Source organism: Molossus molossus, unplaced genomic scaffold, assembly GCF_014108415.1.
Source record: "Molossus molossus isolate mMolMol1 unplaced genomic scaffold, mMolMol1.p scaffold_m16_p_5, whole genome shotgun sequence".
Classification (NCBI taxonomy): Eukaryota; Metazoa; Chordata; class Mammalia; order Chiroptera; family Molossidae; genus Molossus; species Molossus molossus.
This window is the reverse complement of record NW_023425388.1, coordinates 37550661-37569172: the sequence shown is the minus strand read 5'-3', so window position 1 is coordinate 37569172 and position 18512 is coordinate 37550661. Positions and strand designations below refer to the sequence as shown.

At 41.1% G+C, this 18512-nt stretch overlaps 1 protein-coding gene across 9 annotated transcripts in view; it reads left to right on the top strand.

The window, feature by feature from the left end:
* The window catches only part of TNIK (TRAF2 and NCK interacting kinase), a 360673-nt gene extending 349492 nt beyond the window's left edge, over window positions 1–11181 (top strand). For 8 of the 9 annotated variants that reach the window (XM_036242368.1, XM_036242367.1, XM_036242362.1 and 5 more), the window contains 5 exons: window positions 1574–1674; window positions 4217–4366; window positions 6642–6801; window positions 7070–7209; window positions 9383–11181. In XM_036242368.1, coding sequence (XP_036098261.1) covers window positions 1574–1674; window positions 4217–4366; window positions 6642–6801; window positions 7070–7209; window positions 9383–9466 — 635 coding nt within the window. In that variant the 3' untranslated portion in view covers window positions 9467–11181. The remainder of the gene's footprint in view (window positions 1–1573; window positions 1675–4216; window positions 4367–6641; window positions 6802–7069; window positions 7210–9382) is intronic. The other variant, XM_036242365.1, reaches the window with a different exon arrangement.
* The last annotated feature ends 7331 nt before the right edge of the window (window positions 11182–18512 follow it).

Here is an 18512-nt window from a genome sequence, read left to right as displayed (position 1 = left end):
AGCTTACCATCCAGCGTCTTAAAGTGAAGCCCAGCAGTGGATAAGCCCACACATCAGGCATGGGGAAATTCTATGTAGGAAACTCAGAAAGGGCTTTAGAGGAACAAAGATAATGAGGACTGGAGGAAAATTTTAAAGAAAGAAATAACATCAGAGAGGTTATAAAAACTGTTTTCATGAAAGAATATGGGGTATTTAAAAATGTGGAGGAGGGTTGCAGGAAGTCACTTGGAAAGCAAGAAAAAATCTTGGAAATTAAAATATATTGGCAGGAGTAAAACATGTAATAGAAATTTTGAAAGATAAAGATGAAAAATCTAGAAAGCAGACTAAAAAAGTGGGGGAAGGGGGAAATTAAGAAAATAAAAGGATCAGTCCAAGTGATTCAAAATCTAAGTAACATGAATTTTAGAAAAAAGAGAAAACAACCCTGGCCAGTTTGGCTCTGGCTAGAGCGTTGGCCTGCAGACCAATGAGTTGCGGGTTCGATTCCTGTCAAGGACACATACCTCAGTTGCTATTCATCCCCAGCCTTGGTTGTGGTCATGCGGGAGGCAGCCACTCAATGTGCCCCTCTCACGTCGATGTTTCTCTCTCTCTTCCTCTCTCTCCCTCCCACTCTATCTGAACAAAAATGGAAAAATGTCCTCAGGTGAGGATTAAAAAAAAATTAAAAGAAAAAAGAGAAAACAAAAAAATGGAAGAGGAAGAAAGTACCAAAGAATACAAGAAACATTTTTATAACTAAATCCTTGAAATCACAAATTAAAAGGATTCCCTGAACACCCAGAATAGTGGATGTAAAAAAGATTCACCACAAGACGTATCAACATGATGTTTCAGTATCTAGAAAATGAGAAGGTCCTTAAGACTTCCAGATTATAAGTAAACAAACAAACAAACAATTTACATATAATAAATCCAGAATCAGGTGGCCCGGGACTTAACACCAATACTAGAAAATTAGAAGACAATGGATCAAGGCTTCAAAATTCTGAGGCAAAGTTTCTTTTCACCTAGCATTTTATAATCCATCTGTATTCACCAGAGTTCTCCAGAGAAACAGAACCAATAGGGTATATGCGTGTGTGTGTACATCAATCCAAGCAGAATGGAACAATGGAGGTTCCAGAAAAGGTGCGTTCAAGAAAAATAAAATGTTACTAACAGATTACCTGTCGTGCCCGACTGTGTTCAGCACTAGCAGAAGGTTTACGCGCACTTAGCAATACATACACAGAAAATAAGGACCTGAAAAATCAGGAAAAGAAATATAATCATGATGTACCACGTGCCACATCTATGAACAATAATAATTTGAACACAGAATATTGATTTAACCAAAAAGTAAAACTATAACTATGTTGAAGATGCGGGAGAGGAAGAAATGTGTGTGTTTACGAGCTGGAACTAGAGAGAGGAGATGCTTATAAGAAACTAAATCCTTTCATACTCCAAAGTCAGTCGATAATATCTACACCTGAAAAGGAAAAAAGAAATAACATTATAAGAATGTTATTTAGACATTTTTCTAAATTTCTAAGGAATGTTATTTATAATTTTTCTATTACAGTTAAATACGAAAGGATCAAATTCTTGGTGATTGCCTTAAAGAATGCCGTGGAGATCTACGCTTGGGCTCCCAAACCGTATCATAAGTTCATGGCATTTAAGGTAAACATGCATGCGGTCACCTAAAAAGTGCTTCTTGTTTTTTTATCATTATTATTTTAAGTTTCTACCAGTTAACGAAGTGGTCTGTCTTGCACATAGACAAATATAATATTCCTATATATAACAAGCCTCTTTAAAAAGTATAGAAACTCTTAAACTTATTCTAAAAGTAAAGACTAAGGATTAATACATGCTATAAAATTAGCCAAATTAAAATGTGGGTACACACTCCTGCATTTCAGGTCTATGAATCACCATCCCCAAGTGGCATTTAGTATGGACTGGTTCCCGGGCGAAGCATTAATTGTGGCATTAGGCAGTGAGATTCATTGTTACAGCCATCTAACTAGGGCACTCTGATATTTCATCTGAAAAAAGCAGACCAACAGTAGCACTGAATTTTAAGGTTGAACGGAGTCTCTAAATCTTAAAGTCTTCATAAGCCTTGTGGGGTAAACTCCCTAAAACTCGCTTCATGCTCCATATTCCCAATGTTGTTGGATTTCTCAGAAATGAACACTAAATTGAGTCACATCTGAAAATAACCTAGTTTCTCTGCATTCCTCAATATTGGTGGCTTTTTTAACTTTTGACCTTGTCTGAGTCTCTACCCACCATGGTTAGGCTGATCACTCATGAGATTCCACAGGAGCGGGGTAAAGATATGCTCGTCCCGTTGCCCCAGATCATGAAAGCTGACTCCCAGATATTGAAAGGACCAGTACTTGTGGGCACTCCAATGTTTTCAGAGCTGCATAGTCTGTCCATAGCCAATGTAAACGTATCTTCTGTTCATTCTCTCTCTCTGCGTCTATGTCTCTCTCTTCCTATCTCGTTGGTCCTCACTTTTTGACCATGATTCCCTTTCACCCTTTATGTATTCTCTCTTCCCACATATGCCGTGTGAGGGCAGAAGCTGCCTTGGGAACATTATAAGCTCCTCTTCAGGGCTGAATCACCCACTTTTTTCTTGTTCCCTTAGCGCTAGGGGCTCATTTGTGATGTGCTCAGGACGATAGATTCATCAATGGAAATGGGCTCCCCTCCACAACCCCCCTTTTATGGAGGGAGATTTTTGGAATGCATTAGGTTAGTAATAACACTTAAGGGATCACTCCTAAAAGCTACAGCGGTACTGCTGTTCTGCCAAAATCTCTCTCCGCAAAAGCTTTTCAATCAAGATCTCATTCCAGTTCTGAAGTTACTGCCATCAGTTTACTAGCCAAAGTGCATGAGAGAGTGCAAAATGCTTATTCAGCAGATCACACCCAGCCTGGAAAGAGGGAAGAGCAAAGGCAAGGACTTGAAAAAAAGATTGGAGCTTGCAGGGGCTGAGCCCTCCCCCAGGAGAAGGATGCCAGGCTAGGGCCTCCCATTCTGAGAAAATGATGTTAGCAATGGATGAGGGGAGAGGGGTTTGTTAGGGGCAGTGGCATTTTAGCAAGGTGCTTGTGGTCTCACAAATTTGCTCCCAGACTTCAAGACCCATTAAAGGCAAAGGATGGCAAAGGAATACAGAACACCTGACAGCTAGTTGTGGCGTTGGTTCTGGATTCAAACATGTAGAACCTAGATTAAATTAATTTAGCTGGCCTGGCTGGTGTTGCTCAGTGGTTGAGCATCGGCCCATGAACCAAGAGGTTACCAGTTCAATTCTCGGTCACGGCACATGCCCAGGGTGGGAGCCGTGCAGGAGGTGGCCAATCAATGTTCTCTCTCATCTATGTTTCTATCTCTCAGTCCCTCTCCCTTCCTCTTTCTAAAATCAATAAAGAAAAAAAAATTTTTTTAATTATTTTACCTGGAGCTCTCCTCTTTCCTTTCTAGTTAAACCCAACTATCCAACTGGGCAATCTCTGATGATTCATCCAGGTTGTTGCATGTGTCAGTAATTTGTTCCTTATTATTGCTGAGTAGTAGTCCATCATATGGATATACCACAATTTCTCTAACCATTTACCTGCCAAAGGATGACAAGTGGGTTTCTTCTAGTTTGGGATATTTATTCATATAAAGCTGCTATAAACATTCATGTTTAAAAAAAGAGAGTCTTGAGTTTTGTGATGTTCTACTCCCACCCTCCCATTAATCCTGAACAGATTTAGCACAGAGCTGTCCTGGTGGCCCACCCCAGGCTGTCTCTGAAAAGGTAGCAGCCATGCATGGGCCTGGCTGTCACATGTGAAGGAGAGGGGCCACAGAGGTGGCTGGACCTTCTCCTGAGGGAAAAGGCCAGAAATAAATAGGAAAGAACAGTACCCAGGCACCAGCTGTTGATGTACAATGACAGGATCAGAAACTGACAACTGGAAACTTCTTCTCTGCCCTAGAGGACAAGAGGTGGGGAAAAGGGCCCAAATGGGTGCTAAACCCCTCTTCCTAGAGCCAGAATATGAATAAACCTAAAATCGAAAGAGAAATTTCCCAGTTTTTCTATTTAAGAAAGTTAGACATCAAATTCCACCAGGCAATGGCCAAAGGAAAAAATTATTAAGAGAATCTCTTCGAATGATATGTACACTCATGGGGTGATTTTTTAAAGTCTTTTGCAGATCTCCAGCACAAGCCACTGCTTGTTGATCTCACGGTCGAAGAAGGTCAAAGATTAAAGGTTATTTTTGGTTCACACACTGGTTTCCATGTAATTGATGTTGATTCAGGAAACTCTTATGATATCTACATACCATCTCATGTAAGTTCCTGGAAGCCTACTGTCAGGGCTCTCTGTGCAACAGCCTTCATGTACAGAGACTTGTTTTTGTACATTTTAATAAAAGTCATGCTTCTATTAATCAGTAAAGCAGATGGACTTTAGACCTTCACTAAATAGACAATGCTTTTAATAAATAAAATATGTAAGTTTAATTTTTATGACTGCTTAAAACTGAGCAACACATAATAGCCATTATTTGCCATTTACTGGACATGGTGTCTCATTGAACTCTAAATTAAAACACTATGGTTGCCCTGGCCGGTTTGGCTCAGCGGTTAGAGCGTCGGCCTGCGGTCCTGAGAGACCCGGGTTCGGTTCCCGCTAAGGGCACGTACCTCGGTTGCAGTTTGTCCCCGGCCCTGGTTGGGCGTGTGGGTGGCGGCCACTCGATGTGTTCCTTTCGCATCGATGTTTCTCTCTCTCTCTCTCTGTTCCTCTCTCTCCCTCCCACTCTACCTGAACAAAAAAAGGAAAAATGTCCTCGGGTGAGGATAAAAAAAAACAAAAAACACTATGGTGTTTTTCCTTCAAGGGCATAAATTCTGATTTTTAAGCAGGCGTACAATAGATGAGTTCCTATTTTCAGTTTTTGAAGCCAGATTGGTTCATTTTATGTAGAAGGCCAAAGGCCACTTTTCTGCTATTTTTGTTCCTCTTTTCAACTTGAGGGCAGTGTCATGTTGTGGGATCAGGCCGGAGTGCACACTGGCTCTAGCATGTATTTGTTTTGTGGTAATGGACACATGAGGCAGTCTATCTAGCCCTCATCTTGCACAACTGTCAAATGGGGATAAAAAAAACCTATCTCACGTGGTTGTCATCATATTAAATAAGGCAAGACATCTAACGTACCTGGCACGGGACCCTGCAAATGCTAGTATCAATATTACTATCCTGACATATTGCCTAAAACATGACTTTTCATTTTATTTAAAATATTTTTTATTTTCCAATTATAGCTGATATTTAATACTGTATTAGTTTCAGGTGTACAGCACAGTAGTTAGACATTTAAATAACTTAGGAAGTGATCCCCCCCGTAAGCCAGTGCCCAACTGACACCATACAAAGTTATCATAGTATTATTGACTTTATTCTCTATGCTGTACTTCACATCCCCATGACTGTTGTATAACTTTCTAAATTTGTACTTCTAATCCCTTCACCCGGACATGGTTTCACTTAGTACGACTGGTGCAGTGTAGATTGTGTTTTCTTTATGTAATCCCCAGGCTAACACATAGTAGAAACTATTTATCAGGAAAGTCTGAGGACTTATCTGCTGTTTATTTGTATTTTGAAAGCTTAGAGACTTGACTCTAAAGAAGTACTTGAAAAAAGTTGATTTAATGCATCACATACACACACACACACACACACACACACACACACACACACCCCATTCATTGCTGCATCACAGCTTCCAGCTCACGCGTGAATGCACGCAGGACTCAGAGCTCGCGTTCTGGCGCACCGCCATAACCACCTCTGTCCTCTCGTTCCTACCCACTGAGCAGCCGTCGGACTGCCATGACGGTCTCAACCAGATCACAGCAGCACTGCCTCTCTTTTCCCAGAACAAGTCAATCTACACTTATTTTAATAGTAAGACTGTTTTTTTAATGAGTGGTAATTTTACATTGTTTTGTAAGCAAACCATTAATTTGGATTATTCTGTTATTTAGGCACCCAGATAAACAATCGGTGTTATCTGCCCCTAGCCCATTTGGTGGGAGTCCGTTTTTGTCCCACCTTTTGGCCCTCTTGAGGCTCATCTCCATCAGATTCAGTTTCTCCTCATCTTTTTTGGGAGTAGATGGAAAACTTGATTTTCAGTGCCTATGAGTCATGTGCTGAAATCCCAATTCCACCACCACATACCAGTGCAGCTTTGGTCAGGTTACCGAATCCCTCTGAAATGCACTTGCCTCATTTGTAGATGAAGATATCTCCCATGGGGAGTTGGTCTAAGGACGAGAAATTGTATAGGTAAGGGGCCCAGTGCTTGGCACATAGTAGGTGCTCCACAGTTGTTATTTTCCAGGAACAGGTAAGTTAGATTTTCAACCTAGTGCCAGGTTTTTATTTACCTAAGTATGTGACAGGTTGGTGGTTAAATTAAGCAAATCAGAATGTCAGTTTCTAGAATGAAAATAGGGGGAAAAAACTCATTTTTGCAATTCTTAGAGATGAATAGTCAAGATGCTGCCTTATTTTTAAAAGGAATAATGCCTGACCTTTCTTTGTCTTCTAGATTCAGGGCAATATCACTCCTCATGCCATTGTCATCTTGCCTAAAACAGATGGGATGGAAATGCTTGTTTGCTATGAGGATGAGGGGGTGTATGTCAACACCTACGGCCGGATAACTAAGGATGTGGTGCTCCAATGGGGAGAAATGCCCACATCTGTGGGTAGGTTAACCATTCCTTATCTCCTTCAGCAGTTACACCCCCCAAATGAAACAAAAGTCAAGAAATGTGAAACAACCATTTGATTCCACACAAAAAAAAAACAAAAACAAAAAAAACAAAAAAAAAAGTATGTGAATAACCTTGTAAGACTTGCTTTGTCTGTTTATCTCAAGTCATTTGTCATTTTTGTGGTTAAGATGTGAACAGATGCTGTGAGTTATTGCCCATCTAATGTTTTTAATGCAGTTTTGGAAATTCCTTTTGACAGCCTACATTCATTCCAATCAGATAATGGGCTGGGGCGAGAAAGCTATTGAGATCCGGTCAGTGGAAACAGGACATTTGGATGGAGTATTTATGCATAAGCGAGCTCAAAGGTTAAAGTTTCTATGTGAAAGAAATGATAAGGTAAATCCGTTTCAACATTTGCATTAGTGTTTGCATTTTAAGAGACCACCAGGTACCTGTGAAACCTTCATTTTCCTTTATACTGATTTGAATCACATCTGTGTTAAACAATCAATATTATCTTGAAATGGCATTATTTGGTTTGACTCACGTGAACCCTCAAAATACATTGTTCACATATCGAAAAACACATAAACACATCTAAATATTTCTTGTAAAATCGTAGTAACTTTTGTGGCCTGCAGGCCCTATGGTGATTCAGCAGACACCCCAAATTCTCCTAAGCATTTAGAAGAGTTGGTCCATCATTAATCATCCTATAGTGGGTCAACTTTATGTTCCACTTTGAGACTTTTCACAAAGTCACTATCGGGACCTAACCCATCACAGTATATTCACCTTTAAATGTAAAACATTTGACATGTATAAATATAAACTTTTAAAACATGTCACCTATTCCTCAAGGAATGCACAATCACAAACTCAACTAGTGCCATGTCCTGTGCCATTCCAGCCATGTTTCTCCTGCAGTGTTGTAGGGGACTGTTCCCAGGGAAGTGGCGGTGTCCGTCTGGCGTGCTGTCCTCAGAAGGGTATTCTGCAGCTCTGCTGCTTCTCCTTTGTCCTCCCTGTGGACTGACCCCCGGTTTTTAGTAGCTAAGCTATACTGCATTTGTGACTTCATCCTCTGTGACCTTGGCCAACTTAGAAATGCTGTCCCCAAAACAGCTAACATAAACACCTATAGAAAAGAATGTGATCTCTTAATCCACCCAGAGGCCAGCCTGGTCTTAGTCCAACCCTGGAAACGTGGGTCTAGACTAGATTCAATCCTGGCCAGCTACTCTGACCTGGTGTGGTCTAGAGTGATCTGGTGGACAATAGCTACGGGTAGCAAGGATGGTTCTAGGGCCAGACCAGAGTACGCCAGAAAATAGACCCATTCCCTGCTAAAACTCCAGCCCCCTCCTGGTGTCTGGGAATTATAAGACTAAGAGTGATCTGGGCATGGACTCCCATTCTCTTAATTCATTGAAGACCCACCCTTACAAGCTGTTCCGAGCCATGCCCACACCTCCGGAGCAGGCTGGGACCGTACCCATATCTAGGGCCAGAGGCTTAGAGCCCTGAGCACACACACCCTGGAGAGAACATCAGCGCTTTCTTCCCTCATGTGTTTCCATGGGTCCTCTGTGCTTACCCATTTTGATTCATTAACCCTAACAGTAGCTTTACTTGCATAGGTGGCATTGCCTGAATGACAAGCATTTCCACAGAACTTCTTAAGAAGTTGTTGGGAGAGAGTGTTCTTCCGAAGAAGTTGTGGAAATGAAGTAGCAGAGACTTTATACTAGTGACAAAAGTAAATGCCCCGGACCAAAGTTTGGCTGACTGGAGGGCTAGGCCGCAGCCCGGAATATGATTTTCCTAGGGCAGTGGTTCATTGACATTCAGCTCAGGCAAGCAGCAACCCAAATTTTGCTCACTTCTCTCAGCTGCTTGATAAAATGATTTAACAGACCTAGACCTAATGGACTGTGGTTCTTATTACTAATGCCATTATCTCCTTTGGCCTAGGATATGCCTACATCAGCAGAGAAGCCAAGCGTTAATTCTTGAAATGCCACAGTGAATAGGCATTGAACACCTGACCTTATCTGACCACAACCATTTAATTTTTTTTTTTTTTTTTTTATTGAGAACTAAAGTCAGTAGAACCCAAATTTCCCCCCGTGTCTTTGGGAATTCGAAAGGATTCTCTTCAGTCCCAAGGTCTGCCCACTTATCATTATAAGGGAGGGAAGGAGAGCCTCTGGGCTTTCCAGAATTAACAAAGGACTTGTGTCCCAGGCAAGAAATCCAGCGTATTATCCTAGCTCAAAACTCCCTTTTAAAATGTGAGCACCCAGAGGGAAGTTACAAATGAAGATATAACCCCTTGCGTGTCCCTGGAGGTCAATACCACTATAAGTGATCATAGCAATCATAGTAGTAAAGGCAGGAGTGCTGACAGAGGAGGCACTGAATTAAAAGGCACTTGATAAACACCAGCCGTGGAGTCCTAAGAGCTGACGCATGGCAAGGATAGGACGTGAGGGAAATGGATGGACGGTGGAAGAAAAGAGGGAAAGAAACCATGCAGTTGAACTAACTTCTTTTTAATTTCAAACAGGTATTTTTTGCATCCGTGCGATCTGGAGGAAGTAGCCAAGTGTTTTTCATGACCCTCAACAGAAATTCCATGATGAACTGGTAACAGAAGAGCACTTGGCACTTATCTTCATGGCGTTATTTCTAATTTAAAAGAACATAACTCATGTGGACTTATGCCAGTGTAGAGGCAGAATCAGAAGGCTTGGTTGAACATACCGCTTTCCCCTTTTCCTCTCCCTCCACCCGTCCCAGTACAGTCCATCTTTCGATATTGCAGCCTGGTTGAGAAGGAGAGAAAAAGGTGGCAGGAATTTCCAGGAGATCCCCGAGAATGCTGCATTGTCTGTGGACAGAGATGGACCCTGTGCCCTTCGGAGTTAGGGATAGAAACAAATATTGTGTGCTCTTATGATTAAGCTGTGTTATGGTGGATTCTGAGTTTTGTTTTGTTTTTTACCTTTTCTTTTACCCCCTTACTTTGTAAGAATGGGGAGAGAATGCATACTGAGAAAATTAGTCAGTTTTTAATTCTGTCTGCCTGCTAGCTTTAAGTATACAGTATGTTGTAAAAGTTCCCATTTCAAATGGTGAGAGACAGCACAATAAATGTACCTTATCTCCTTACACTGAAGGCCATAACCGCTTAGTGGGGTAATTTTAGAACTCTTTGCCTTCACCAACCCAAAAGGTTGCTTTTTGGTAGCAACTGGCTAATGAATTTTTAAGAGAAGAAAAATACTGTACTAGTTTTCCCCTCTTTCGGGAAATAGATTTTAAATGGCTAAACTACTAGCCTTAGACTAATAAAATCAACTGCCATTTTTGTGAGTCTGACAGGCCCTATTTTTATATGGCCCTGTACAGAATGGGGTGTGTTGAATGGGATAGTAGTGTCACTGTGTTGAGTCGGCTCTAGCGGTTAAGGGATCCCATAACACAATTTTCCCTCAGCTATTATGCAACAGGTCAGGGCAAAAGATGGGATGGCAGATGAGGTCAAACAGAAAGAGCTTCTGGGAAACAAGCTTAAAAAAAATACACACACACACAATCTTTTTTTAATGTGCAAGGCCTTCTGACTAAGAGGTCACTCGGTTTGGACCTCATTAGGACAGAGACTTTGTTGAGTTCTAACTGCGGAGCGAATGACATCCCAGCTCTGGTCATTCCCAGCTTTCTCCTGACAATGCCACTTTCTCAAGATGAATCTGTGATTGAAAGAAGAATAAATGTTTCTGAGCTGCCTGTATTCTCTTGGGTTGGTAAGAGAAGGGACTAGACTACTGTGTCTGCCTGAGACAGTAGGCATCATTGGTTCAGATTTTATAGAACTTGAAAGCAAGGCTTTGGCCAAAATTCTGAGACCCTAATCATTTTACCTTCCTCCAAATTACCCAACATATGGTAAACAACATTTGTGCAGAGATATGTGTGTATTTAGTTCAGGTTGACTTGTGTCCTTATAAACTCTTACTCAGATGATTTGAACTTCGCGTGACTGTCTGGGATTTTTTTCCAAAGCTACAAGCATGGCCACCTGTGGTATCGAGGTGTTGCAAAACGATATCTGTGTGCGCTTCCTGTTTTAACCTACCTCGTTTTGTCTGCTTTGGTTCACTGTCCATCACAGCAGTGTTATCTCCAGGAGACATATAGAGAGCTCAAATGGCAATCTCAGGTGTATTTAATATTTTTTAAACGAAACAGTAGTTGACCAAATTGTTCTTCTTGAAAATTTAAAAAAAAAAAAAAATTCAACAACAGAAACTAATGTGGCTTGTTTCTGGAGAAAATAATTACTATAAATAGATCCCCCCCCCAAAAAAAAAAAAATCTATGATCCTACTGATTTTGCCTAAATACATGAGCAGCTGATGTACTATTAATGAGAACAAAACACACATTAGGGAAATGGAGCCATTTTAATATGGTGGTTCGGGCAAGGGGAGGGGGAGGGAAGGGGATTATTCTGATTTCTGAAGTAGATGATTATGCCCCTCCTGTGAAGGTGGTTGTCATCTGCATTTATTTTAAGCAGGTAATACAGAGAAATGGAATCGAGGGTTATCTTCGGACGATCACCAAGATGTCCTCATCCTGGTCCCTTTAGCTCTCAAAAGCAATGAAATCCTCCTGTTCTCATTTTTACTGCTGTGATTCTGCTGCTGAACAATGCTATCTTCACAAATTCCATGCAACAAATTCAGCAATAACTTTTTTGGGTTGAATTTAGCAACTACTATAATTGGATGCTAATGTGGACAAAGTATATTGATTTGCGTCTCATCCCCGAATGGGATTGCCACCAGCTCTTTATATTGCTGCTGTGGTATTTTAAACCAGATGCTTCTTTAAATTATGTTGCAAACTGATCTTTGTTTTTATGTTATGTTTTGTTTTTATTTCTAAGTGATAAGTTTGAAACACACAGCTTTAAATGATTTTTTTATTGTGGGATTTTGGGTACAGTTAAGAAATAAAAGGGAATCATTGTGTTTAAACATAAGGTAGTTTGTGAATGTATTTTTTAAAATCTAGGTTCATTGAAACAAAAACTCATAAGAAAACAATATTAATGCAGTCTTGTTTACAGTATGTACAATGACATAACATAGAACATGAGCTTTTTCTGGTGCCAACAACAATAAAACACAGACGTTAAACATCAAGCCACGCCTTTTATATTTTTGTACAAATAGTTTACACTGAGTACAAGGCAAAACCAAATTTAAAAGTGCCCCCCAACACACACACACGCACACACACACACACATCTGTGCTCCTTAAAAGAGATCTAAAGAATTTCTTGAAGCTTTTATTTTCAAAAATACTTTTTCCTCCATCAGGACAGGTCATATCCCTGACATACTGGTGCTTAGGTCATGCAAAATATTTCAGAAGGCTGTTCTTGTGGTTCAGAACAAATGCCAACCTTTTGGTTTGCTTTCATTTATTTACTTTTTTGACAGGGAGGGTTGTGCTTTGTATCACCTTAATAGCATCTTAATAAAATTTTTTTAGTTTTGAAACTAATTTTTAAAACTGGTTAGTTTCAGTTGTTAGCTTTAGTTCTTCCTGTAGGGGACTTTTGTCTCTAGAATTAGCTCATTTTGTTTTTATTTTTCTACAGAAAGAGACTGAGCCCTCCTTCCAAAGTCTCACTAGATCTTCTCAGTCCTTGTGGCTCTAAACTGATAATTATGCATTAAAATCCACTGAATCTGCCCAACCATAGTCTTGGCCTGGGGTCTGACAGGTCACCATCACTTCTGGGCGCCAGTCAGGGACACTGTAGCATGGATTCCTGCATCCAGTGGGAGGTAGGAATGAATGACCTGTAAGAACCCTTCAAATGGCGAAGTCCTCCCCATGCCAATTACATTGAGACCACCATCATTGTACACATAAATGAAGACGGCTTGCACTAAGTGCCACATTATTTTTCTTGAAGACTTTTAGACGATGCTTCAAGAAGACCTAGCGCTATTTCAACAGTATAGGTGGTCAAGGTGCAGATGAAATCCCACAACGCCACTTGGACAGGGACTCCATTTCTCTAACACAGTCACATTGCTTTCTAAGACACACTCCTGACATACTTTTCACATTTTTTAAAGCACCTTCATTCCTGGCTGTCAAGATCTACTAACATTGTCTGTTCTTGTGACGCATTGGTAATTGGTGTCTGGTCCCTCCTTGTGCATTTGATTAGAAAGATGGGAAATTCAGGCCAGAATCATTTTGGTTTTGTTCGCTGCCAGACAAGGCGGTGGCTGAAGTCTGAGCTCACATTCCATGAAGTTAAAAGACAAGTTTCCCTACTATTATGTGTACCTGTTCCCGTCGCTGTATTCTTGAAATGTGGACGCGCTCTATGTGAACAGTGTGTGCTGTCTCCGAACATCGGCCTGAACAGGCATCCCTTGCATTGGTGCCAGTTGCTCTAAGAGCCACAATGCGCGACATTATTTTCAAGAAAGAAAAGCAAACTTTTTTAACCTAATGGAGGAACATAGGAAAATAGCACAACACACTGATGGTGATCATTCTGAATCACCCTACCTACCAGGCTCCCAATGTTCCCAGGTCCCTCTGACTCTGCGTTTTGACCATCTCAGCAGTTTCTGTGAACATTAGTACCTTTTAATCTGTTCCTCAAAAATTTAAATCTAACCAAAGCCAATAGAGCATAACAAAACAAAACAAAACGGACTTCCCTTGAGCCTACATAGTTGCAACATAAAATCCAAAAGTCTAAATTTGATTTCCGTTACCTGCCAATATTTCTCATAAATGCCACTACATTTGGGCCTTGATCAGTAGAGCAATACCAGGAACTCTGACATGTGCTGTTTTCATGGGTCTCAAAATGGGTACAAGCTGATCTTTTGCAGAAGCCCCAGCAAAGAAAACCTCTTGAGAACTTGCAAGTTTAAAACTGACCATTTGTACATTTCTACCCAACATACCTAGTGTTGTTTTATTTCATATTGTATCATTTTCTGGGAATTTTCCCACAGACACCTAGACTATTCAAAATTTTGGGTAGCATTAAACAGCATGAGTCCATAACCCTACTTTGAACTTGATTCTTTGCCACTCCAGGAAGTGCTAGAATGCACCAAAATTAATTCCCATCAAGGGATTTAAAAAAATAATAATCTCTGGATAAGCTTGAAGATATTTTAATTCCAGATCAAAATCTTGGACTGTGTGTCCATGATGCCAAACATTTGGATGAAGAACAGGAAATACAGTTAAAAATAGAAATGTTCTGAAGTGTCCAGATTTGTGACTGTGCAAACACCACCAAACAAAGTCAGCACTTTGCACGATAAGGTTTGGTTGATGGTCTGTCTCGTCAACAAGTTCCTTTGCACTCCTGAGGCTGAGCCAATGCTGGTGGAAAGGTGAGTTCTCGTTTCCAGCCCTGGGTCATCACTTGTACGTAACAAACACCCAGGCCCCAGCTGCCCCTTCCTCTTACCTCTTCTCCTGGGGTGGGCGTCAGTAATACTGTATTATGGTTTATTTCAAAACTTCAGACATTACCCTGAATCAGAATTTCAAATGTTAAGTAACAGCAAGAAATAAATCTGCCTCAGGAAAAAAGGACGACAGCTGAGATGGATTTTAAAATTGGATGTTGTGAAACTATTTTTGTGCATCTTAGCTCTTATTTACAATGTGAACAACTGCGGAGATGCCAAATTTATATTGGAAGGGGACACTATTATCTTGCTAGGCCTACCAGTGTTTATGTTATTTAAATCTCCAGTTTTCTGAAGTGTTTTCGATTGTCAAAAATGTATTCAAAATGGATAAGTCTCACCTGTGTCGGGATATAAAAGAAGAAAATATTCTTGGCATATTTTCTAGTCTGAACCTTTCAAGTTTTTGTTTGTTTGTTTGTTTCCTGCATACAAACGCCTTCAGTTGTCCACCATTGTTCTATGCAGTAGTCAGAAATGGTTTGGTAAGTTCTAAGCCAAGGTTCCCCTTTATGGTCACTGCCACTCTCGAAATATGTTATTTTATCTCTGTCAAAATGTGAATAATAAAGCATTAACAGTAGTAGGATGCCTGCTTGTTCCTCATTGCCACTTGCAGACTATTATCCGTCCCTCCTCCTCAATACTCAGTGCTGTGATGCTCTTGTCCTCGGGCTATAAAGTCTCTAGTTCCCTTTCGTCACTGCCCCTCATCGCTTAAGTATTCTAGCTCTTGGCCCACTGTCACTGACCCCAGCACCACTCTTTCTGAACTCTTGTTGCCTCCAGTATTCACTGGGACAATCCTATAAATATCCTGGCTTCTCAGTTTCCTGATCTTACCCAGTGCAATGTATGATCAATTACTACACCACCCCCTCAATTCATATCAGTCAGTTCTTCCCATTCGCTCTAGATTTCCATCCAACTTCATCAACTGAAGGCCATTGTCCCAACATCTTTCTCTCTCTCTCTCCTGCATCACCAATTTTTCCCGTTCCACTGGATAATTTCATTACATGGTACTATCTCTGGTTTTATAAACATTCCTCTTAGCCCCCTACCCTCTCTCACTACTATCCTTTTATCTGCTCCCCTTCACAGAAAAACTCAGAGGGAATTGTGTATCCCTCTACCCACTGTCTTCAATCCCTCCCCCCCTCGGTCTCTTGGGCCAACTCCAGTCAGGCTTTCATCCCCACCACAGTAGCTCTTGCTAAGGACACCAGCGACCTCCGTGCTGTCCAGTGCAACGGCCAGGTCTCTGACTGACTTCACGCTGTTTGCCTTATCTGCAGGATTTGACACAGCTAATCCCTTCCTCACTGAGATACTCTCCTGGCTTTGGAGCGTCCTTCTCATTCTCTCATGTCTCTGGTCACTTCTCAGTTTCCTTTGCCGAGTTCCTGGAGTGCCCAACGCTGGACAGCCCCTCTCTGAGTGATCTTTTCCCGTCTCAGAGCTTTAAAAATCATGTATATACTGGCAATACCTACATTTTTATCTCCAGCTCTAACCTCTTGTCTTGTGCCAGACTTGTGTGTCTAACTGCCTATGTGACATCCTCATTTGGATGTGTAATTGGCATTCCAAACTCCACATGTCCAACACTAAATGGATTTGCTCCCCACCCCCCAATCTATTCCCATGACCATCTTCCCTGTTTCAGTACATGGCAACTCTGTTTTCCCAGACCAGAAAATTTTATAATTACCCTTAGTATTTCTTTCACATATCACATCCAATCCACTAAAAAAAATTTAAATCCTGTTTTCCCTAGCTTCAGAATCTATCCACAATCCGAAGGTGAGTCCACGCCACACCTTTCCCGAGACGACAGTTTTATTTATTTATTTATTTATTTATATCTTTATTGATTTTAGGGAGAGGGGAAAGGACAGGGAGAGAGAGAGAGAGAGAGAGATAGAAACATCGATGAGAGAGAACATCGATTGGCCGCCTCCTGCATGCCCCCCACTGGGGACTGGGCCCACAACCTGGGCATGTGCCCTGACCGGGAATCAAACTGAAGACCACTTGGTGCAAGGGTCAATGCTCAACCACTGAGCCACACCGCTGGGCCCGAGATGACACCTTTAACACCCATCAGGTTATGCCACTTTTCTCTTCAAGCCCTCAGTGCCTTCCCATCTCACTCAGCATCCTCACAAAGTTCTACGGGCCCCAACAGACCTGACCTGCCTTTTGCCCCATCCCTAACCGCCGCTACCACTTCTCTGACTTCCTCTACTGTTTCCCAGGATCACCCTGCTCCAGCCACACTGCCTTCCATGCTTCGCCCAGAGTGCCGTTGGCGGGCTCCAGTCTCCGGGTCTTTGCTCGGGCTGTTTCCTCCGTCTAGAAAGCTCTCCCCACACATATCTGCATGGCATGCTCCTCCCTTCCTTTAGATCTCTACAAAATATTCCTTTACCGTCAGAGACCTACATAAAATAATTTCCAACCCCCAACTTATTCTCTGTTTTATTGCCTTTCATAGCACTTATCAACATTTACTTTGTTCACTGGCCTATCTCCTGCACTTATAAGAATTCCTGGCAAATAGTAGTCACTCAGTAAGGAGTTATTGAATGAATGACTAAACATCACAGTTTGGGAATTGTTTAAAAAGGTATATAGAACTTTATGGTCATTTCCATTTCAATATCAAAACAAAAAACTGTGTTCAAAGTCTATATCATAGAAGCATAGGTTTGCTGTCCTGTAGAAAATAGAAAACTATGGATTTTCTTTCCTGGAAGGTTATTGTGGATGGAAAGCACCTGGTTATGATCCTGGCTATACTGTCTGACTCCATAAATCATCTTAACAGGCCAAGTGTTAAGGCTGGAGGAGAGACTGTCATGTGGATCCTTGAGAAAAGCATTTCAGAGCGCTTACATTTATACAGATAACAATCCAATGTACGCTACTGGTATTGCAGCAAGTACAGAATTATTAGAAGTTCTGAATTTCGTTTTTTGGCCTACACACTTAGAAATGCCCCCCCCCCCCAAAAAAAAAAAAAACAAGAAATTAACAACAGTATCCTCCTGCCAAATGCAACTTCAAGAACACTTATTGATATGTGGGTCTTATCATTCTTCCGAGTGACTATAGTTCTGAGGCCCCCCTGGCAGCCTCGAACGTCTGTATATGTCCCGCTCCGCTGAATGTTAGTGCATGAAGTTTCTTGTAGAAAATTGACACATGCCTTCTGATAAATTCACTGTTTCATTCAGTCTTGTAAAGGGCAAAACTGGAAGTTTCAGTATGTTCAATCATGTATTTTCCTGTTCACTTAATAAAAAATATTTTTAAAAATGAAGAAGATAACGAAATGATGTCATGTGAAGCAATATAATAGTGAGAGAATTTTTTTGTTCCTCTTATTTTCTGTGTCTTTCCACAAATCTTTTGAGATGAAGGATAATATGTAATTCATGCTAAATAACCAGATTCAAGGTTTTAATCAATCATTTCCAGCACCAAAGCCATTTTGGGATTCCACGGTGCTTTACTGCAGATTCCTGAAATCCTTTACGAAAGAGACAGGGCGTCGGTTCCCGTTACAGATGGAGAATGTGAAGCAGACTCGGAGTCATGTTTCAGGCATCACAGTCGCAAACAATCTAGATATCACAAGCTCCAGTTGTTAAGACACAAAAAGTGATTTCAAAGTGAGTTCTCCATCATTTAGGTGAAAAAAGATTCCAGAGTATTGATTTTTTTTAATGAATATCACTAGTTTGAATACATGTTTTTATATTCTATAAGCAACTAAGTCTATATTCTGTGACCATAGCCATTTGATAGAAGGTCATCTCCCCCTCAAAATAGTCATCTTGGTTTTAAAAGTTCAAAGTGAATTTACCAGATGATGCTGCGAGGACATGGATTAGCAGCATCATGGTCTGATCAAATTTTCCAGCCGTATGCCCAATGCTCCATAATCTCAGAGCATCCTGTGCTACTAAACTCATTGGAAGCCTGAGGAATTTAGAGCTAGAAGGCATCACTGGAGCAGAAAGAAGCACAGCCTTCTGGTCAGCCTGATGCTTTGCCCCATCTCATCATTCCTCCTCACTAGGACAGCCTCTCATAGTGGAGGCCATCAACCAGGGCAAGCCGAAGTTACCACCAGCTCAAGGCAAATGA